This window comes from Zootoca vivipara, chromosome 6 (genome assembly GCF_963506605.1).
Source record: "Zootoca vivipara chromosome 6, rZooViv1.1, whole genome shotgun sequence".
NCBI lineage: Eukaryota > Metazoa > Chordata > Lepidosauria > Squamata > Lacertidae > Zootoca > Zootoca vivipara.
This window is the reverse complement of record NC_083281.1, coordinates 71262349-71286261: the sequence shown is the minus strand read 5'-3', so window position 1 is coordinate 71286261 and position 23913 is coordinate 71262349. Positions and strand designations below refer to the sequence as shown.

Sequence of the window (23913 nt, the reverse complement as noted above, 5' to 3'; positions counted from 1 at the left end):
GTGCGCATGCGTATGGGCCTCTCCCGACCCGGAAGAGGTCATTTCTGGTGCACTTCCGGGTCGGGGGAGGCCCATACGCATGCGCACAAGCGATTTTTGGCGATTTTTCCCCGCCCGTGTGCGTGTGCGCATGCGCACGGGCGCGCACTCCCCCGCCCTCCGGCCCGCTGCGCGCGCACTCCCCTGCCCTCCGGCCCACTGCGCGGTCGGCGCGGCGGGCACCGGCCCGCCGCGCAGAAAGTCTGGGGACCCCTGGTATATAGATAACGTAATCTATAATAGCATACAAACTTAAAAAATAACTTTATTTTACTTCTAGAATATTCAGTATCTTAAAGCACCTACAAAGATAAATTTTTTGAAAATCAGTTCTGGCAGCTCATCAAATAGAGCTGGAAGTAAAATCCCTCTGTATCCTAGTTTGAGTGCAGTTTCCATAGGGCAATTTTATTTCATAACTGGGACATATGTTATGAAAAAAGTAAGGTAAACAGACAGAATAGGAATTTATAGTCTATTTTATATGTTACTTTATACTCCACATGTAATATCCAGTGCCCAATATCTATGATGTGTCAGATAAAGGGTACCTCATTGTGCTCAAAGCCAGCAATCCAAACAGAATGGTGTGCACTAAATTGTAAGCAACACCTGGTTTCAGCAGAGTTATGCACTTTTGCAGTTTATCCGCAGGTTTGTTGTTCACAGAGCCACTGAGTGAAAGGGAAACAAAAGAAAAGGAGCACAGTTACATTAGCAATACGTTATTCTAAAACAGGACATTTGTATGCAGTTCAAAGGAAACTCCTGGTTCCAGGGAAAAAGAAAACATTCTAAAGCAATACTAATAGATTTTTCATGCTTGCCGAGTGCTTTAAATATTCCCCTGTGCAAGATTTTCTGCTTTCAAGCTGGACTGGCAAACAGTGGAACATGAGTGAAATAAATATGAAAAATAATTTTATTTGCACATCATAATACTTCAAATGCTGACGCATAAATGTTCGGGGGATGGGTGGGTTGGAAACAGACAGTTGACAGTTAATACCAAATTTGCAGTTAGGAGTACTCCCCTGGTTTTGCACAAAATACTGGTCTCAGCTGCTACTAGGAATTAGCAAGTGTTGGGATAAAGCTGATAAAAGTTTCCCAGATGAGAATCCAGTTCTACAGAGCCACCTTCTCTTCTATCTATCAATAATAATAATAATAATAATAATAATAATAATAATAATAATAATAATTTATTTGTACCCTGCCCATCTGATTGAGTCTCCCCAGCCACTCTGGGCGGCTTCCAATTGAGTATTAAAACAGTACAGCATTAAATATTAAAAGCTTTCTTAAACAGGGCTGCCTTCAGATGTCTTTCAAAAATAGGATAGCTGCTTATTTCCTTGACATTTGATGGAAGGGCGTTCCACAGGGCAGGTGCCACTACCGAGAAGGCCTTTTGTCTGGTTCCCTGTAACCTCACTTCTCGCAATGAAGGAACTGCCAGAAGGCCCTCAGCGTTGGATCTCAGTGTCTGGGCTGAACGATTGGGGAGGGGGGTGGAGGCGCTCCTTCAGGTATACAGGACCTATCTCCATTTACTTGGTCATTTTTACTTGGGTTCCAGTAGATTTTCCCCTGCCCAAGTGAATCACTTTTGTAACAAAGGTCAAATGAATAAATCCACAGATAGTGACCAACATCTGCATACCATTGCAAAATATCCCAAAGTGGCCTAGGAGGTTGAAAGCAAGAATGCTCTATTTTCCTGGTCATTAAAGTTGTTGTTTGCTTTCAGCATAAATTCCACCGAGAGCTGCTGCCAGTCAGGGGAGAGGCAACGAGTTTGATGGATCAATGGTCTAGCTCAGTATAAGGCTATGTTCTCTCTAACATGCAATGTTTCATTAGAAGGATGTGTGTATGGAAGAATATTTTGTTATGTGATGGGCATCTGTCCGCTTAAGTAGTATAGCAAAGACACAAGTTCACTGCCACACTAGAAACTAGGCCTTATTAACTCTAGTAACCAAGCCTTGCTACAGTGGCATGCTTTAGCAAGTGAACTAGCCAATATAAACATCATTCTAAAAATTGAGGCTGCCACCGCCAGTTATATATCTTGGGTTCAGAAAACCAATTCTCTCTTAGATAATTGGCTCAAATCTGAGGCAAGCATGCCCTGATGCTGAACTATGACGCTGTTCATGTCTTCCTCTTCTTATCAACAAGAAAGGAAAAAGACTCCCTGCACTGAAAACATAATCCTGCAATATAGAAACAGACATACCTGAGATTTTGAAAAGCAACCACAGCAGATGTTATGGTCATCACCAAGAGCACAAATACATAGGCATAGAAAACTAAAGTGCCCGAAAGTCTTGTGAAAGTATTAAAAGGCAAGAGACCAAAAGCTTCCTCACACAGGTACAGGTTAGCATCAAAATCTCTAAAGAAAAGGAAGACAAGTCAACATTGCAAAGTTATTGGCATTTTGTGTTTTTTTTGGTGTGTGTGTGTTTAAAAATCTAACAAAATTAGTACTAAAGTTGCATGTTAGAAAGTGCTCAAGCAAGATCAGTAACTACAACTCAGAATTTACAAGCAAGAGCAAACACTGCCTTATTGCTATTTTTTGCATTTATAAACTGCCCTTCATTCAAACAAATCCCTGGGTTTTTCAAACAAAGCAATAAATGCAGATTAAACTACAGCAGTGGACGTAATGCCCTCCAAATTCCGAAACCCTGGTTTCAGTACCACCAAAAGTGAAATTGAACAAGTATTTTGTGCTGGAAGTCCATCAACATAGAGGGTAACCAACGTTTAGGGATGGGGTATTCTATTGTTGGGCAGCATCACAGAGAAAGCCCTATTCTGTGTCTCACAATCCCTGCCAATGGGACAACCTGAAGAGCCTCCACTTACGGCACAGGTTGGCTAGTAAAGGGAAACATACTCCAATAGAAACTTGGGTCCCTCCCATGCCAAAAAAAACTAGAAGAAAACAATTTTGTTTTGAACTCTGAACAATACCATACCTTGTTGCTCCAAATCCAAACTTTGCCTTCAGAAATTTAAATATATGTTCATCTGACTCCAGATTAAGAACTTTCTGTGAAGAGAGAATATAAAAGTTACTTTCTTTTAGTTGTGAAGACAACTCTGCCATCCCCATCACAACATTTCACAAGTGCCACTTTTTTTTTTACTTTGGTTTTTCTTAAAGTTGTATTCCACACCACTGAGATCAGCTATAAACCTCTGCTTGATCCCTGATAGAAAAAGGCAGCAGAAAAGGCAGTAGCAGAGACACATCTCCAATCTTAGTGTTGTAGTACCAGTGGGCCAGAGGTTCCCAATTCCTGGTTTAAACATTGTTTGTTAGGTGGTTTAAATCTGTGATTGTTCCTGTGAGTTGAAATTTAAATAGCCCAGCATCATATTAGATCAGGTGACTGACAGGTAGGTGTGCAGAGAGGGGGCAAGTTTAAGATCCAGCCTCTGGCTAGATCCAGTATCCCACCCCTGGTTTAAACTGACTGAGGAAGGATGTGAAAAGGAGAAAGCAGGACATGGGCATGTAGTTGAAGTTCATTATATATTTAGGCATCCCAAATATAAAGCTACATATTCCATTTGTGTGTGTAGCTATATAATATTAGGCAAAGGCAAAGCATTTGCAAAAGCAGAACACATTTGGAATGCTAAATTCAATTTATCTGTTGTACAGACAAATAAGAAACAACGTTTCTTTACAAACTCACTATGAATTTGCACATAAAGCCATTTAAGTTTACAAACCAATGCATATAATATGCGAACAAAGATACTCTTGCACTGTAAATCTGTTATACATATTGAACAAGATACTATACAGATTCAATTGGAAAAAAGGATTTACTCACCTTAATAAAATTATTTACAAGAAATGTCAAGCATAACACTAAGAGTACATGAATGAAGAGCTTCCCAAGCCTGCTAAAGAAGCCACCAGTTTTCAGGTTATTCTGGAAAATATAAGCAATGGTATTTTAGTGTTTGCAAAGGAACACTGGGCACTCACAGTGAATGTTCTTTCTGGTTTGGGGTGAATGAAGCATTGATTACTAACAGGCTAACCCCTCCAGAAAAGGCAAGGGACTTGCATTTTAAAGTCTTCAAAGAAGTCCTATCCTGCATGGTTTGTATGAATGTTCCACTGGCTCACCAGGCTGTGGCTCAGATGCCTCCTTCACTCCAAGCCAGAAAGAAAATCCACAGTGAGTACGTAAAATTTGGTGTAAAAGAAGCATCCATTACAGATGTGATAATGTCCTAGCTAACCTGTTGGGTAAATCCAATCATGGTGCTTAATGCTGAAATTTCTGTGGGAGGACATGCTGAAGCCTACTCCTGACAAAAGCTCTCCTTGAAGAGGTGAAGATGTCTGCTTCATAGTGCCTTGTGAATATAGATGGAAATTTTCATGTGAGCAGAGATCTCCTCCTAGCAGCCATGTAAGGTTCTGTCATTAAGCTCTTTGTTTTGCATTAATTATTCCAGCCTTGGGAGGCAGGTCCTGGGAAAAGGAGCACCAGTGGAAGCAGCCTAGAGAACCAGTGCAGTGGCCTCATGGGACCCATTCAGTGCCCCTTTGATCTTTTCACAATGTCCTAAAGAGACATGTCATTGTCCTTAGATAATACCTGTATGATGCCTGATAGGAGCGCCACCACTGGGGCATTCACCATTGGAACTTTTAACATTTCCATAGGCTGAACTGTGAGAAAACACTGTGCTGTTTGGCCAATTTGAACAGCAGGAACAAGGAGTTCCAGTCCCAAAGCAACTCTGCTTTCAATCTGACCATGGCTATTTCCCTATAATGATGTGGAGATCATGACTTGCTCTTTATGAGTCATGGCCCCTAATACCTAATACAGCTAATCAAAGGTGGCAGGCATTTAACTATGTGTAATTTTATGAAGATTGCCCAAGTAGCAAAGCAGACAACTTTTCAGCTTACCCTATTTAAATGTTATTTTAACAAAATAAACTAAACCATGATAAATACATACCTGGAGTTTTCTTGCTAACAAGGTGGACAAATTAAAGCTTATAAGTAATGATCCCACTATCATGGAATTAAAGAACTGTAGGAGGCAAACAAGCAGCAAACTAGCCACTTGTATTATGTAGATCCAGGTCACCTACAAACATAATGATAAGAAATTGTTCATGCCACAGCTTCATTTTTTTGAATTAACTAACTTGCACAATGCTCACACCAGTCCCTCCTGTAATGAAGAAAATGGCACCAGAAGACAGAGAGGGCAGAATACCCACCAGGAAAGCTGAGCTTGCCTGCAGATCTTTGTGGGGTTGTTTGTTAAAAATTAAATAAAACAACCCAAAAAGCATGAAATTGATTTACATTGTTGTTAGGTACTTTAAGATACACAGTTTTACTACTCCCATATCTCAATGCCAAGTTAAATTTTTTATGGCACTTTGTTTTTTTTTTTTCATTTTGAAAAACCTTTATTACTTGTTAAAAATTACAAAATTACAAAGAAAATACATACAAAAGAAAATACATATAATCCAGTTACAAAACCAGAAAATACGTATAACAGATAAACAGCCTTTTCCAATCGTAGCATTCTAAAATCGGCCATAAAATCCCACTAACCCAAAACTTAATCTTTACAATTGGATCTGGGGGCCAAGAATATATGGAACCGGACAAGAGAAAGAATAAGAATGAAAGAAGAACAAACATAAGAAGAACGAACAAGGAAAGGGAATCCAGGTAAGTCAGAGGTACGGGAAGGTGGGACGGGGGGGTAGGGAAGGGAGGAAGGGGAGGAAGGGGAAATAAACAAAGAATAGAGGTAGATAAAGTAAAAATAGAAAAGGTGTAAAGTAAGATAAAATTTTGACTTCCCAACACTTATCATCGGTTCCCTCACATAAATAAATTTTACTAAGCTTCTCCTTTTATTTACATCAATTGCCTTTCTCTCCTCCCATCACCTTGTTTCCTATCCTCTTGTGTCTCTTAGTCTAAACATATCATTAATTTTGTGCTTATTTTTTGTTTATGAAAATATTCATCCACATATTTCCACTCATCTTTGATTTTTTGTTTTGGTATCCTTCTGATCGTTGCGGTTAGCTTTGCAAGTGTCATGTATTCAGTCAATTTTATATGCCAATCTTGAATAGTTGGAACCTTATCTCCTTTCCAATTTTGGGCGATCAGCATTCTAGCGGCCGCACACGAATAAAGAAGTATATTCCTCCTATCTTTTGGTATGTCCTCTGGGATCATGCTCAGCAGCAAGATCTCAGGTTTTTTCTCGAATGTCAACCTAAGCATTTTTTTCATTTCTTCGTATATTTTTGACCAATATGAGCTAATCCTATCGCAGTTCCACCAGCAATGAAAAAAATCACCCAGTTTCTCTTTACATTTCCAACATTTATCCTGGTTGTTTCTATAAATTTTAGCTAATTTTGCTGGTGTGAGATGATACCTATAAACCATTTTCCATATATTTTCCCTTATTGTCATACATGCTGTGAAATTTATATCTTTAATCCATAATTTCTCCCACTGTTCAACATAGATTACCCTCCCTATATCTTTTGCCCATTTTACCATTACATCTTTTACCATCTCATCTTTCATTTCCCATTCCAGCAAGAATTTGTATATTTTCGCCAATGATCTCCCCTGATTTTCTAATAGTAATTCTTGTAATTTTGATCTTTCCTCCTCGAATCCAATTACTTTGTGTTCTTTAAAGATCGATTGCACTTGAAGGTAATGTAACCAGCTTTGACAATATTGCTCAATTTGGTTGTATGGTTTTAGCTCATATTGGTTGTTTATTTTCTCAATTAATTCTTTATATGTTGGCCAATTATTCCCTTTGGGTTCTTTGCTTGTTGCTGACATTTCTACAGGTGAAGCCCACCACGGTATTTTAGGTTCTAGTAAGCATCTGAATTCTTCCCAAATATCGAACAGAGGTTTTTTAAATATATGATTTTTGAAGGATGTATATTCACCTTTCTTTTCCTTTAATAGGTATGCGTGCCAGCCCCCAGTATTTCTAAAGCCTTCCAATTTCAATAACTCCAAATCATCCAACAGGAACCAGTCTTTCAGCCAACACAGGCAAGATGCAGCATAATACAGTCTTAAATTCGGAACTCCCAAACCTCCTCTTTCTTTTGCGTCTGTTAGCAACCTATATTGTATTCTTGCCTTTTTTCCTTGCCAAATAAAGTTATTTAAATCTCTTTTCCATGTTTCGAATGTTTCTTTTTTCAATTTTATCGGCAACATTTGAAATAGAAAAATCAGTTTAGGTAAGATCATCATTTTAATTGCGGCAATCCTACCTGCTAATGTTAGATTCAGTCCCTTCCAATGCTCTAAATCCTCTTTTATTTTCTTCCAAATTTTATCGTAGTTATTATCAAATAAATCTGCTTTATTATTGGAAATAGTAATCCCCAAATATTTGATTTTCCTTACTATCTCCCACCCACTAATCATTTGTATTTCCCTTTCTTCTTCCTTTCTTATGTTTTTGATCATCAATTTAGTTTTTTGATTATTGACTTTTAAGCCCGCTACCTTGCCATAATCTAATAATTTACTTTTTAATCTGGGTAAGGTCTCCACAGGGTCTTCCAACATTATTATCAAATCATCGGCGAAAGCTCGCAATTTGTACTCACTTCTCCCAACCGATATGCCCTTGAGGTTCCTATCCATTTGGATGTCTTTTATTAGAAATTCCAGTGCCCATATAAATAATAATGGGGACAATGGGCATCCCTGCCGCGTTCCCTTAGAAATTTCAAATTCTTTTGATATGTCCCCATTAATGATCAACCTCGCCAGCTGTTTACTATATATGGCCTTTATTCCCTCCATAAATCTTCCTTTAATTCCTAATTTCTTCAACGCCCCTATCATGAATTCCCATGCCAGATTATCAAATGCCTTTTCGGCGTCCAAGAATATGAAAGCTGTCTTCTTGCTAGGGTTCCATTCCACATATTCGAACATATCTAATAGGATTCTAATATTACTAGACATTTTCCTTTGGGGTAGAAAGCCTTGTTGTTCTTTGCCTATTACTTTATTTAATACACCTTTTAATCTGTTGGCTAAAATTCCAGTAAATACTTTATAATCAATATTTAATAATGATATTGGCCTATAATTCCCTATTTCTTCTCTTCTCTCGATATCTTTAGGTATCAGGGTAATGTATGTATCTTGCCACGATTTTGGAAACTCTCTTCCCTCTAAAATTTCATCAACCATTACCTTATACACTTCTTTTAATTCATTTTGTAAGACTTTATAATGTTTTCCTGTTAGGCCATCCGTGCCTGGTGATTTCCCCAATTTAAGTTTATTTATCTCATCTGTAATTTCTTGATATGAAATTGGTTTATTTAAATTCTCCAATTCTTCTAAGCTAATGCCAAATCCAGTGAATTTATCTAAATATTCTTCTAATTTCTTATTATTAATGTTTTCCCCTCTATACAATTTACTGTAATATTTCACAAAGCCATCTTGTATTTCCTCTGGGTTGGTCTTAAGCTTTCCCCCATCCTTAATTGCAATAATTTGCTGCTGACTCAGTCTCTTCCTTAATTGCCAGGCCAATAGTTTGCCGGATCTACTTCCCAATTCAAAGGTTCTTTGTTTTGCCCATATAATTCTATTCTCTATTTCTTCATCCACTAATTGTTTTAAATTATTCTGTAATACTTTCATTTGTACTTTTATGTTGGCATTTTTTGGATTTTTCCCCAATTCTTTTTCTGTTAACTCAATCTCAGATTTCAGTTTTTCTATCTTTTCCTGCTTGTCTCTCCTATATCTACTTTTCTGTTGTATGTATAATCCTCGGATATAGGCCTTACTAGCCTCCCATACAGATGTTATATTTACCTCTGGCGATACATTAAGCTGGAAAAATTCCCTCACCGACTCCCTCAGTTTTCCAACAAAGGTTTCGTCTTCTAATAGTCTGTCATCCATTCTCCACCTTTTAATACTTTTCCTCTCTTCCCTAATCTTTACCATTATCGGGTTATGGTCGGTTACCGATTTAGCCATAATCTCACACTTTTTAATCAATGTTGTTAGACCTGTGGAGACCCAGATTATGTCTATCCTAGAAGCTGACTGTTTTGCCTCGGAAAAAAACGTGTATTTCCTTTCCGTTGGATGTTTGAGTCTCCACATATCTTTTAACTCATAATTTTCAATTATTTGGAAGAAAACTTTCGGCAACTTGCCTCCTTTCTTGGTATCACTTGATCTGTCTAGGCTTGGTAGTACAACACCATTAAAGTCGCCTGCGAATATTATCTCATCCCCATCAATAACCTCGCTTAATATCTGTTCAATCTTGTGGAAGAATCCAGATTTGCATCCGTTAGGTGCGTATATATTTACCACTATTACTTTCCCTTTGGGTGTATAAATTCTCACCCCTACCACCCTCCCTTCATCGTCTTGAAATACCTTTTCTGATTTTAGATTCTCTTTTACATATATTACTACTCCTCTTTTTTTCTTCTTTTTGTCGGCCGATATATACTCTCTCCCCAATCGTTCATTCTTTAGGACCCTTTCATGTTTTCTTACCACATGTGTTTCCTGTAAACAAATCACATTCCAATCTCCTTTTTTTAATACATGTTCCACCCTATTCCTTTTCCTTTTGCAATTCAATCCATTTATATTCCATGACACAATATTTAATTCCATAATTATTCGATGTTATTAATATTATTATTATTATGTATATCTATATATGTATCTGTCTATGTATGCGTTCAAGTATTTCTTTGATAAATTACTTCTCTTACTCCAGAATAATTAACTTTATTATTTCAATAAGAGGGGTAAAAAAGGAGAAAAGAAAAGAAAGAAAACTCACTGCATAACTTTCAAACATTCAGTATTGTAGTCACCTCGTCCCCACCCTCTTAATAGAAGTTACTTTCTATTACAAATACAAATTATAGGTTTTTCCTTACAACTTGTTTCGATTTCAACTCTCTTCCTCCTCCCCCTCTCCCCTTTCCACCAATTCCCTTCCTGATCTCTCCAAGAAGGTTTCTACGTCTTCCACACTCCTTATCGTTTTTCTTTTCTCTTTAAATGTGAAAGTGAGACCTTCAGGAAATTCCCATACATACCAGATCCCCTTTCTTGTTAGGGCATCTGTCAGTCTTTTGTATTTTTGTCTCTTAAGTCTGAATCGTTTCGGGATCTCCTTAAAAACGGCAATACTCTTGCCTTCGATCATCAGGGGTTCCTGTTTCTTTCTTTGTAAGATTTTATCTTTTAGCAAGCCGGAGTTTAGAAATATCAAACAGTCACCGGGTCCTTTAAATTTCTTGGATCTGTCCCCTCTGACTCGGTATATTTTGTCCACATCTAACGTCAGCTCATCTTCTCTAACACCGAGCCATGCCGCCAATTCTTTACATATCTTTTCGTCGATCCTCTCACCTTGTCTTTCGGGAACGCCTCTCAAACGAAGAATTAACTCTTTCTGCCTCATTTCTACTAAGGCCAGTTGGTCCGCCAGCTCCTCTTGTGCCTTTAGCAGTTCTCTCCTCTCTTTATCATTCCTTTCTTGCATTCTTTTCAGGTCCTTACTCTCTGTTGTCAGTTTACCAATATTATCCTCTTGATTGTTGACCTTGGTATTTAGCTCTTTCACTGCTTTTTCCATTTCCTTATTTTTACCAAAGAGTTCCTTAATTTGGCCAGTCAATTCTGAAATCACTTTGGAATTGTTCTCTAGTTTGGCCTCAACAGAGTCCAATTTATCATTTAGGGTTTTGTTTATTTCCGTAATTAAAGTTTTATTCATCTCAGTAATCAAATCCTTGACGTCACCTAGAGGGTCATTCTCTCCCGTAAGAGATTGGCGTTTTGAAGCCACCGTGGCTGCTCTGGTTTTTGATCCCATCGTCTCGCAATTTTTCCTAGCTTTCCTTTTATTCAAGACAGGTATCCACTGGTTCTCCAGGTTCACCCTAATCACCTGTTATATGCCCCACACCTTCTTATTTGGGAATCTCCTTTCAAGGGCTCTAATAAATCATTATACCAAAACTGGAGTTGGGGACAAAAACATAAAATTAGGGATATAAAAAACCTAAATAATCAAATTTCAGTCTCCAGTTGGGGGGATTCCGAATACAATTGTAATCACAGAGGAGAATTGAAAGTCGTACAGTCAAAAACTCTGTAGGGTGGGGGGGTCAGATGTCATTAAGGCAGTCAGCCGCTAGATGTCACTTCTATCTGCCCATCAGAGTTCACACACTTCCTTAAAGAGTGTTTGTTTTAACAATTTGGTAGAGGTGAGCCGTCGCCATTTTCTTTCAATAATTTCAAACCCCCTTTCCTTCTTTCCTTTCTTCTTCTCTTTCCTCTTTGCCTCGTCTCTTTCTCTACTCAGATGTTATTTAGTCCTTTCTCTTTCACTCTTCCTCCCCTTTCTTCTTAAAAGACAGTCTCACGCCGCAAATCGCAACCGCAAATCGCAGTCGGACCAAATCATATAACAATTATGCAGTCTCTCAGTCTCCGTTTTAAAATCAACTTTGCGCACAGCAGTCAAAACCTTCTTTTGGCTTAGATTATGATACTTTCTTCCAAATAACTCTTATACACAAGCAGTTGTTACAGCTATTCTTTGCCGGTGATACAGTGTTTCTCCGACTTCGTTCTTCCCCCCCCGGCGCCTCTCCCGCTAATCTTTTAGGCAGCGCCTTTAATTGCTGCGAGTTTTCCTCTTTAAATAGTTGTCTCTTATCATTAATCCTCCGTTCTTCACGGGGGGGGCCCTCTTAATATTCTTTAAGTCGGTGAGCTTCAGGCGCTTACCGGGCAAGTCTTCCGCGTCGCGATAATGGCGTCCGTAGTTAGAAAGCTGGACTCCTCTCCGCCGCCTCCACAAATAGTGCCGGTAGCGGAGTTCTGTCCCTTTTGCCGCTTTTCTTATTCTTCCGACGAAAACCCCGTGTTTTCGTCGTTTGGAGGGGGGCTTTGACGCTAAGCACCCCCCCTTTAAGCGCCACTATCCTCTTGGTTAAACTCTGCAAACGCGGAGCTCCAAGTTTTCGTGACTCGCTCCCAGGGCGCCTTCACCGGTCTCCCAGGTCTCACCTTCCAACTAGGGATTCACCTTTTTCAAAAGTCAAGATTCTAGTATTCAGTTGAAAAATATGAAAAACAGGACATAACCAAGTTTACTTTGCATCAAGTGCAGTATTATTTCATCAGAGTTCCTCATAATGAAGACAGCCTTCCAAAGTTTGCAATCACACACAGTGGCTGCAACACTGCATACAATCAAGCACATCTGAACGTGACTGTTTTCCATTATTTCAATGGCGGCACATTAAGCAATTAACTTACCTTTCCTCTAGGAAGCAAGTCAAGACAGTCAAGTGTGAACAAAACCAATGCCTGGATCAACAACATAAACTGATTAAACTGCCAAGCCAAGCTGAAGAGGAAGGTTGAAATAAATACTGCCAGAAGTGTCAGCCTCTGGAAAAACAAAAACATAAGCTAAATGAGATACACGAGGAAAGAACGTAGTGGAAAAACCAGAAAGTGATTACTGGCCATTTCAATATATCAAACAGCTTTAAACAAAAACTATTCCCCAAAATCAGACTATTACAAAATAAATAAAATACATCATCTATATTTTCAAAATACCATGCATCTATTTACAAACATAGGGGTGTTGTAGCATTCTGACAAAAACAGAAAAAGGAATGGAAATTGTTGGTGGTCACTTATTTGTCTAATAATAAAATCAGTTCATTCAGTTGCTTTCAGTCTGCAAATGATATTACATCCCCATTTTTACCCTGAATTACCTTTGCAGTGAAATGAATGGCTTGGAATAACATCATGACAACATAATTTCCATAGTTTATTTAATTAATTACACAAATTATGTAATTTTGCCACAGAGCTAAATGAATGACATAGATTTGGGCGAAAGACAAACTGCAATGAGAAATAGTGCTGCATGTGAAGAATATAGGGCAGAATGGAAAATGACGCCTTTTTAGAACCTAACTCCAAAGTAGACATATCTCAGTACACTTTCTGGCTCTGAACCAACAGAGCACACATGCAGCAATAAACCCTCTTTTTTAAAAAAACAAGAAAGATCACCACCACCATCATCATCCTAGTGAAAAAGGGGAGTGGGAGGATAGAATCCAAACTGCCTTTTTTCTCCTGAATAACCTAGCCAAAAAGGCTGTTGCTTGTTTTATAAGGTCTCTATCCCTACAGCATCAGGTTGTGGAATAGGGTGCTCAGGAGGCATTTTCACATGCAATTCCCCATGCAACTAAGGATACAACATAGAAGCCTGTTTCTGTGAGCTGGATTGGAGCATCTGCATTCAATCGAAGATTTTACATTTAACCATGGAAGAACAGCATATATATTTTCTGTCAGCTTTACATTGGCTATACTAGAAACATTTATCATTACATTTTAAAGAGGAAACTTTTTTGTGCTTCTAAAAAAGGCTCACTTCATGAGTGGGTCGTAGATGAGATCTGAAGAGGAATGTAATTGCTGCTATCTGAACAGCAAAAAATGGTAGTGCCCAGTTCTCTCTTAATGGAATGGTGAATTCCACCCGTGTGGTATCTGTTCTGCAGAAAACAAAAACAAAAGGTTCATATGAGCAACAATGGGCAAGTCTTCTGCAAAGATGCAAATCTCCACATTGAAAATGGACATCGACTATTACTTCACTACTTTCAAATATGGCAGAAAGCATTCGGGCTAATTCAATTAAAGCATTACAAGTAAACTGATAAAATCTGATTTCAACCAGAGAGGGACCCTGTTAACAGGATGTGTTGTTATAGATCACCTAAATCTAGAGCAGCAATGTGCAAATGCTTGTAATTTTTTTTAAAAAAAATTATTGGCACACGCTGTTTAGTCAAGGAAATACAGCAAGCTTCATTGAGCATCTTCAAAGTATGTTCTGCAGTGAAATACTGCAGCAATTATTTTTATTAATATATTTAAAACCAGTTAATTGACAGCTTATTGACTGTGTCACTTTGTGCTCCATACACTGTCTAGACACTAATGGCACAAAATAAATGTTTAGAAGCACTAAAGCACCTATAAGTGGCCGACAGCCCAGTTTTCAACATTTCTACACAAAGGGAAGTTTTTCCCCTTAGGGTTATTCTAAACTAGAATAGGCTTTTTTTTATACAGAGCCCCCAGAGCTTCAAATCCTTTCTGTACTATGTTTTGGCTACCTACCTCATTCTATTCCCATGTATTCTCCCTCCCTCATATCTCTTCTAAATTATGTGTCCCATTCTTAGGCACCCTGGAATAGATTCAAATACACAGGGAAGTCTTGAGCTAAAAACAACATGCCTTTGCTAGTGCAATACTTTTCTGCCCATAAAAAAGTAGCAGCTGCATTGCACGGGAATTCTAAACAAAAAAGAAAAAAAACTGTTTTGAAAGGCTCAGTCTACTATCTTGATTCAAAAAAGTGTCCATCCAAGCTAAGACAAAATAAAACCTGCTCCTTGATCTCAGGAACCATCATGTGAAATTTTGTTACGATGTCTTAAGAGGTGTCTAAATGCACAGAGAGCAGGCAAACCACTTTCCAAAATATATAGCAATCTAACTTGAAGAAATGAATATATTCTTTTCTATAGCATGGCAAACATTGGATTATTTCAGAGGAGGATTTGCAGAAGTATCCTCACCTGTTTGTAATATACCAGAAGGCTGCTAATACACCTGAAAGCCAAGTTCCACTGAGAAGCCAGCTGGTCACATACAGAGCAGCAACATAGACTGCCTGAAGGCTAAACAACGTGTAGATGTAAAAATAAACAGGTTCAAAAAAATTCTGTGAAGGAAGAATACAGGAAACCGTTAAACAACTATTACTTGTCTTAGCATGAAACCAACAATTCCGATACAGTAATAACTAACATTTGTAAAGTAACATTGCAATCTTATGCATACTTATTAGGAAGTAGGTACCATTGAAATATAGGACCTATATAGGATTCTACTATAAAGCTTCTTTGCACAACACACAGTTTAACTTTAGGGTGGTAGCTAATGCAATCCTGCTCAGAGAGGATCCATTGAATGTGTCTAAATTGGGTTTATTAATTTGAATGGGCCTGCTCTGACCAGGACTAGTCATGATGGCATCCATTTCTGTCAGCGTCATAGGCAGTATGCCTTTGAATACCAATTGCTCAGGATCATGAGTGGGAGAGCAGCTGTGCTCATGATTGGCTTGCTGGTTTTCTACAGGTATCTGTTTGGCACAGTGAGAACAAGATGCTTTGGCCTGCCTCAACAGGGCCTTTCTTAGGTCCTTACACACAATTCCTAGAGTAAATTACATTAAACTTAATGGGACTTAATGCCGGGTAAAGACAAATTTCCACAAAACTTGTCAGCAAGGACCCCACTGTACTAACTTGGGCAAGATGCTTGTGCATTTATCAGGGACTTATAATTAAACACTCACATTCATATGAAAAACCCTATACAGAATGCTGAGAAAGACTTCTTGGTAAACATTCATTCTTTCAAGTATGTTAATTGTCCTCATGGACTCAGTTTTATTGTCAAAAATCAAGCGATGTAAACCTGTAGAAAGAAGAAAATAAAATAAAGGCACACCTACATTTAAAAGTCATTAAAATGTAAATGTCTTCTGCAAAAGAATTTAAAGTTAGAAACTAAATACTGCTAATAAAATATGCTCTACTACTGTTAAAGTCATTTGGCTTCTTACAAAGAACTAGATCTGGTTGGTGGGTGATACCAGTCACCTATCACCTGACATCAAAATGCACATGCTTTGAGAAAGTCTAAGGGAAGTAAGTCAATTTGCATCACTTATTTTTGAGTTAGAATACCCCCTCTTTAGGAGCCACATATGACAGTGTATCCCAAGAAGTAGGTTCTATTGTGGTAACGGAGCTTACCACTTAAGTGTGTCCAGGATTAGATTCATGGAAAGTAATCTAATAAATAGTGCTGCTTTTATCGCAAATGGAGTGCTCTGGGGGTCTGAGTCTACTTTTTTAGAAATCAATAATATCTGAACTATATAGTTTAAGATGAAAGTAATGCTTCCATTGATATAGGTAACACCTAAAATTCTATGCTATCTAGCAACAGCAGACACCTCCAAGTATGACAAGCACTTCTGCCACTAACAATTGGTTTGTGTTCCTGGGATTTATATAAAAACCCGCCGACAAACAGAAGATGGAAGTTGATAATCCAGCATTCTTTTTAAAAACACAGAAGAGTAGTGCTTCTGAGAGCCATTTGTACTTTATCCAGTTCCGAAAATAAAAGTTACAATACCTAGTTGAATGGATGGAGCTTGTAGCATCTGCTTGTAATAAGAGTAATACAGGCCACATTCTGTCCTGAATGAAATCTCCCGCTCTACCTCCTGGAAGGAAACATGCCAGTTAAGATCAAGAATAAACTTAAGCTGATGCTTGTATTACTATCGCTTACCTCTGACCTGTTTAATAAAATTAGTGTAACATAGTTAAGATCAGCAACAATAGCAGTTTATGAGATAGAGGAAAACTTCTCTCTAATCCTCACCTCATTCCTCAGTGCAACAATACCATGCAGTAGATCATTATCCTTCCTATGTTAACCAAAAGGGAACTGAGGTTGGGATTAGTCAAGGACATTTTGATGAATTGATGACACACCAGAGATTTAAGTCCAGAGATCTCCAAGGTCCAAATCTACCAGAAAACTATGGCTCAAGTCCAAAAAGTAAACTAATAAAGACATGAAAGACAGCTGAAACCTCCATTTCATTTTGGATAGCCAAAGAATCTGCAAAAATCACAAGGAAAAACTGAAGTAACATAATTTCCTAGACCTAGATATTACTTCTGTGTATCAGCCTAGATCAGCTGCCAAGGATTTTTTTTTTTTTACCAACAGACTTACTGTGAGCAGATGTGTTCATAGACCTGTCTCTGGTCAATTTAAAACTCCCAGGGTTTTTTAAAAACCAAATCTAGGAAGAAATACAGGTTTGAAACTTTGTGAAACTGTCTTCAATGCATTTATACTTTTTTGCAGCTAGCAACTGTCTCATTTTTCAATCACCAATTTTTGTCTTCCCACTTTCTAGCTAAACTGTTTTTATTCTAGCAAGCATTTGTTATCCTAGTCTGAGGGGCTTTTATGGACTGCCACCCCTTGTTTTTAAGCACTTTTTACCAATTTCTATTTTATTGTTTTTACTGTTAAATTGTAGTGTTGGCTTCTATGCCTCATTTTGCAGCTTCAAAACTTTGTTCTTAGTCAACCCAATCACTGTTACTGCACTGAAAGGCTGGATTGAAATGGTCTTAACTTACTATTAAAGTACAGTCAAATTCTTATTATCCAAAACAATATTAATCCCAAGACAAACCAATGGAGAAAGAGAAAATGACAGGTGGTTCACACCACCACCCCTTTAAATGTCTTGCTTTTATTTAACAGAATGTGTTTTCCCCTTAATTTTAATTAAAACCCCGAAGTTTACAGAGATATAAGGTATACATTAAAATTATCAATAAGTCAAAAACAATTTTAAAAAATCAGAATATAAATAAAACCAACACTTATGAACTAAAATGACAGATTAAATACATGTCAACTTTACATGACTGGGTATGCTGTGTAGTGTGCTGAAAGATGTGGTTGCAACAGTGGGTGTTCACTAAATTACCTGAAATACTGAAAGTTGCAACCTCTGTTTAATCAGTTCACAATGACAGAGTAATATGACTCAAGTTCCTATGGTAGTCCCACAACTACAGAAAGTATTAAAACTTGAAAGCTCTGAAACATTTTTGAATTGATTCTGGAGGGCTGGGCACTGAAAGGGATCTAATTAGCAAGACTGTATCAAACGTGATTAATCTTTAAGCCTGGCACCAGCTGCATTCAACCAAATGCCATACTTTACGAGGTAAACACTACTGCTTTACATCTGTTTCATACGAAGATAACATCTGCTTTCCTCATTCACAACACATTTCCAATTTTAGAGCGATTCATACTTTTCCTATAGTCTCAGATGTCAATAAAAGTGGCGAGAGCTATGGGCTGAAATTTCAAGGCTAATATTTAGATAATACTACTACAGTATACACATTCTATATATATATATGTAATTTGTTTTTATGAAGTGTTGACTCTATGAGCCCCATGGTGCTTTGCTGAAACTCCTGATGCTTATATAGCAATTAAAAGTAAATTCTACATTATTCTAGAGATATCCGATCAGCTGCAAGTACAAAATATTTGCAATCATACCGTGCTCCATCTTTATTCCCTTTAGGGATTATGGAAGAAAAGGAGGTAAACTACAAAATGCCTACTGAATATTCTATTATCATCTATGGTGGTACAAGCCAATCCCTTTTATCAATAGGTATATACTATCTGTGGTGTTATGTCTGTGTGATGCATGTTTCGCACATGAATTATGTTGATTGCTACTGCACTCATCAAGGAAGGAAGCTGCATGCGCAAACCAGCCCCTGACGTTCCCTCATGCATATATTTCTATCTCAGCAAAGCCTGAGAAACAAAACTCATCTGTATGAAATAAAATGGGTGGCAATGTGAAAGCCTGGGGAGGGAAACAGGAAATACCCTGCCCGCCAGGGTCAGAAATGGAAAATTTGTAGAAATGTTGGTGGTTGGGAAATCTTACGAAATACTTCTTTCAGGAGTGTGACTGAAACCATTTGTGGGTCTGTGAAAATGCCAGTATGTGCTCCTTTTGCAGCTATGCCTTGAAACCTCCCTCATCTTACACATAGTCCTACAGGTAGGTAGCCGTGTTGGTCTGAGTCGAAGCAAAATAAAAAAATTCCTTGCAGCTATGCCTTGAAACCTCCCTCATCTTACACATAGTCCTACAGGATTCAAGTTTAGGCTTGGTTGCAAACCTTGCTGCACCCCCAGCCCCGAACTCCAGTATGGTGTGGGAAGTGGAAGTTTAACCCCCCACACACACTCTACACACACACACTCCCACCATGTTTAGGGGCTATCTCCTCCATCCTACCCCCACTATCACTATTTTCCTGACCCTGAGAGCTCGTTTATGGGTAAAAGGTAGGTTAAGCACACATAACATATTCTGGTGAAGTGCAGCAGACCAGCAGGGGAGGTGGAATATACTGTCCCTTCATTCAGCCCCTCCAAAAGGCTCTTTTGACTTTTCTCTTCTACCCTCAGGGCAGGTAGGTAGTTCTTAAGTAGGAGAAGCCCAAGACATTTTACTGTCTGGAGTGAAGGACTGATGCCCCCTTCCACACTAGGACCAACACTTTAAAACATTTTGCTGCATTATTCAGACACCAGTTCCTGTCTTCATCTCCCACTGCCACCATCATGATGCTACATGGCAGGGCAGACCTATGAACCCTGTGGAGGGGAGGCCCAGCTCAGCTGAAATCTCCAAAAAGTGGACTTAGAATATTTCACCCAACGTTTTCTCACCTCTTTTCTCTTCCCTTCCTCCCCTTTCTGCAGTGGTCTCACTTTCATTGCCGTCAGGGATTTTAGCTTTTTCTAATGCTTTGTTGCGCCACAAAAGCTTTGTATATACCTTGTCAGGGTAATATGAGGGGCTCTTGTCCTTTGTATCTTTTTATTCTTTTACAATATATTCCAACTAGGGATTCACCTTTTTCAAAAGGCTGAAGAACTGGCAAGGAGCTAAACATCTCCCATTATTGTGCACTCTCCTCTCTCTATAAACACAACACAATCTCACATCAGCACAAATATGTGATTCCTGCATTGCAGGGGGTTGAACCAGACGACCCTTTGGGTCCCTTCCAGCTCTACAATTCTATGGTTCTATGTGGAAGATCAGGGCAATCTGTAGCAAGGTATTTTGAACAGTCATGTAAAAATATACCTCCAAAATTAATATTCTATTTCTGTTCAACACATTCACGTCTATAAAAGGTTCTGGTTTTTCAGTGATCTTTGGAGCCCAAAAGCCTCGTGGGTGACCGTCTGGAATTCAGGCACATGAGAGAATCTTGGAAAGGCAATGGTTTTCCAATCAGAGAACAAGGCTAACAACTGAATCCTGTGCTGCAACAAAATGCCTCTGGGGTCCCACATCAGTGAAGAGTTTGGGAACTAGATCAAACAAAGCTTGATACTGTCTTTCAAAAGAACTCAACATAATACACTCAAGAAAGTATTTCAACTTTCTTTGTTTGCTTGCTTAATATAAGCCAAAACTGCACCAGAAAAAGAAATAAAAGAATATTGCTTTTAAAAATAAAATCCAATTAATTACGTAGCAAATCTTCTTAAGCATAAAAGTGAAAGCTCAATACAGATAACTGCATTAACGTGACCAAGGTTGCACAGCATGCCACAACAAACACAGTTAATACACACAAAACTCTTGGCTGGTTAACCTCAAGCCCATTTGCTCTGATTGGAGTGTTTATTCAGCTTTGATGAATGAAGAAAGCAACGGATTTATATACAACAGCTAGCCATGTACTGAAATTAGACTTTGCTGGAATAGAAATAATGAATTCTATTGCTGGAAAGCTGGATCATGGCATGGGAAATTGGGTTCAACTCTCAGCTTGACTATACTAAAGCATTCTTTCCATGCCTCAGTTTCCTATGCAGGACTTTGGGAACAGGAGCTAAATGAATTGCACACATTTGTGCATATATATTTAGATGTTATAGACTTCTAAGACCCAGAAGAAGCAAAAGGTGTGTCCCTAATAACCCCTCTATCCTGTATAAATCATTTATTTTCTCTTCATAGAAAAAAATCTGTGTTGATGGAACCAAGTTATTGACTGAAATTTTCATTCTTCTCTTGGCAGATTTTCTATCACATCCAGCCTTGATTTATTTTGTAGGGGCTGACAATAAATTGCAATTGAGTTTTTCCTAATAGAGTCAAAGATAAAATAGGTGCTATTAATATGACATCATTAGATGAAACTACTTTAATGTACCACATGATGAATTCTGCTGCTGCAGTGTATGATCCTAACCTGGCGTAGTCAGGATGGAAAAATCTACTGGAAACTTGCTTAAGAATCTTGCTTAAGCCCAAGTCACATCTAACACAATGGCACAATTTTAATATATGGTATAGTGAAATAGTCCATTCCAGTTTCTGTTTTACTGGTGATATTTCATGGGTACCCACGAAAAACAGAAACGTCTGAAGTGGCCCTTCTCTGAAGGGAAATTAAAGCTTAACCTCCCTCCCTCAATAATATAAGATCTAATTAAAAAGAACAGTGTATATACAGTTCATGGTTCAACCACCATTCAGTCTGAGCAATCCAGGATGCTTTATTATAAACAAATAAACAAAAACACATCAATGTAGCTGCTACTTTCAGCTTGCTATCTGCTTTCTACTACCTCAGTATGTCCTCAAGACACACCTGATAAGAACAGTGGTTGATGTGGGAGAGAGTAAAATTATCAACAATGTAGAAAAAGGTGATGTTATGGTAGTTGTGGATAGCTTGGCAGAAAAAAGTCTGAAAAGCCACAATGTGAACAATGCCTTAGGAAACCAATCATGCAATCAGAGTCATTCTGTTACCTTGATGTTGGAGAACCATAGATCATTTTCATGTAGTGTAGCAACATAAACAGAAGTGAAGATTCCCAGAGATATGCCAACGATTCCACCAACGATGAGTGAAAGTTTCTTCCACAATTTTCCACCTGCAGAATATTCTTCTAATAAATATTTATCTTTAAAATAAACAAAAAAAACAACTCCTCCAATATGTTTGAAATGGATGGTGGTATCTACTCCGGATGATGGCTACAGTTTATGTATCATAAACAGAGAACAGAATTCCAAAAAGAAAGCTGAGGGAAAACTGATTTCTCTTGGATTGTTCTGGCACTGGAAAATACATGTAAAATGTATTCATTTGATTTATACCCTATCTTTCAAAAGAAACACCCACCCAATGTGGTACACGAAAGAATATAAAACAACAACAAAATCCACACTAAAATGCACTAAATTGACCCAGCTGGTTCTTAAAAGGTTTGCATCAAAAGATGCAGAAAAAGGGGGTATTTTGCACAAAGAAGGCATTGTGCTAGGGCACTGTGTGAGACGAGTGAACTAAATCCCAAGATGTTCTTCTCACTTGTGCAAACTCTTATACAGGCAGAAATCTATTGAACCTATCTATTATAATGCTGTTAAAAAGAACCAAGGTTTTTTTATATTCAGTCTTTTTACTCAATGAGTAAATCCCACTGAAATTAGCAAACCTAAGTGAAGTCATGTTAATTCCATTCTTTCTACTCAGAACAACCTTAGTGTTGTACAGGGTGAATAAACTTCATTCTCTGCTATGTTAATCAAGATTACACTAGTTTTTCATGGTAGCTCAAATGGACAACAGCCAGTTATGTTGCTATGGCAGAAAATATTGCAGTCCTAGTTCAGAATGGAGGTGGAAAGTGAAAGGAAAACAGCAGGGAGGAAAAAGTTGTTTTTTATTTAATAATTTAAACAGGTAGCAGAGTAAGAGAAAAAAATAACTATTTGTGGGAATTTGCAACTGAAATAAGACAGTTGAGACAAAACATCTGTGGGTGAATTGAGAAAAGGCTCTGGTTGTGGATGGGGGTGCAAGGGAATGAAGTGGGGATGCTAAGTCACACAACCCTGCAATATTCTAAGTAGGTAGATAGAGAAAACTCCATACTTTGATATCTCCTTCATAATGGGCAGTAAGTGCAGACGGTTACTACTGGCCTCTGCTGGAAATATAGAAGAAGCTATCTATGCAATTTTTTTCTATCCTTCTCTTCCCGTTTAAATCTAGGGTGGTTAAATCTAGGGCATATGCATATTTCTTCTGTAATAAGTGGTTAATGTTTTTCAGAGGGCCATATTCCATCACAGGTAACCTGGGTAAGGCTCGTGTAAAAAAGTCACATCCATTACATTTGTAAAGTAGGCTGCATTCCAGCCACACAGGTTGAGATTTCCACACACACACACACACTCCAGGCAGGCAAAGCCAACTGAGGACACAGTGGAGTATTGGCAAGCACTAGATAGATAAAGCATTTTGCTCCTGGGCCTTATTGGGAATCTGCGATGAGATACACATGCAGCGACTTTGCCCCCAGTTCCAGTCACAACATAGAGGGCAGCTTAAGGTCCAAAATAGTTTACTGTTGCAGTGGGTAGAGCATGAGACTCTTACTCTCAGGGTTGTGGGTTCCAGCCCCGTGTTGGGAAAAGAATTTCTGCATTGCAGAGGGTTGGACCCTTGTGGTCCCTTCCAACTCTACAATTCTATGATTCTAACTCTTCAGAAAGCATTTGTGGAGCAGTGCTAATAGCTATTTCCCTTCCATTCACATGTTCTCTAGATCGAAGTAATTCCCTTTTAAGTGATGTTAATCTGAAGGACAGGAAGACTGAAAGGGGCAGAGCTAACTATTTTCTCTCAAGCTTGCTACGTCTTCTGCAAAGAACAGTTAATTGCTCTTGTACTCATTATGAAAGCTCTGATCTGCTTTGTGTTATGCCCCTTCCTCGATAACAGAGTTCAGTAAAAAGCTTATAAGCTCAAAATAGTCTTGATAATCATCACCTCTCATTCTGAAATTATTTGAAATATCCTTTGTGGCATGCCTTCTAATAAGTTATGAGCAGGGTGACTTTATTAATCACACCAAAATCTTGTTTTAACTTTAAAGGTTTGGTTATCTAAATTGTGCCTTCTTCT

The 23913-nt window shown here is 38.3% G+C and overlaps 1 protein-coding gene across 5 annotated transcripts in view; it reads right to left on the bottom strand.

The window, feature by feature from the left end:
* DPY19L3 (dpy-19 like C-mannosyltransferase 3) overlaps positions 1-23913 on the bottom strand; it is a 47307-nt gene that overhangs the window by 19418 nt on the left and 3976 nt on the right. For 4 of the 5 annotated variants that reach the window (XM_035119289.2, XM_035119293.2, XM_035119290.2 and 1 more), the window contains exons 3-13: positions 21747-21901; positions 16466-16556; positions 15615-15736; positions 14830-14975; positions 13611-13734; positions 12464-12598; positions 5055-5186; positions 3903-4004; positions 3036-3109; positions 2285-2443; positions 591-713 (exon numbers count right to left, since the gene is read on the bottom strand). In XM_035119289.2, coding sequence (XP_034975180.2) covers positions 591-713; positions 2285-2443; positions 3036-3109; positions 3903-4004; positions 5055-5186; positions 12464-12598; positions 13611-13734; positions 14830-14975; positions 15615-15736; positions 16466-16556; positions 21747-21901 — 1363 coding nt within the window. The remainder of the gene's footprint in view (positions 1-590; positions 714-2284; positions 2444-3035; positions 3110-3902; positions 4005-5054; positions 5187-12463; positions 12599-13610; positions 13735-14829; positions 14976-15614; positions 15737-16465; positions 16557-21746; positions 21902-23913) is intronic. The other variant, XM_035119292.2, reaches the window with a different exon arrangement.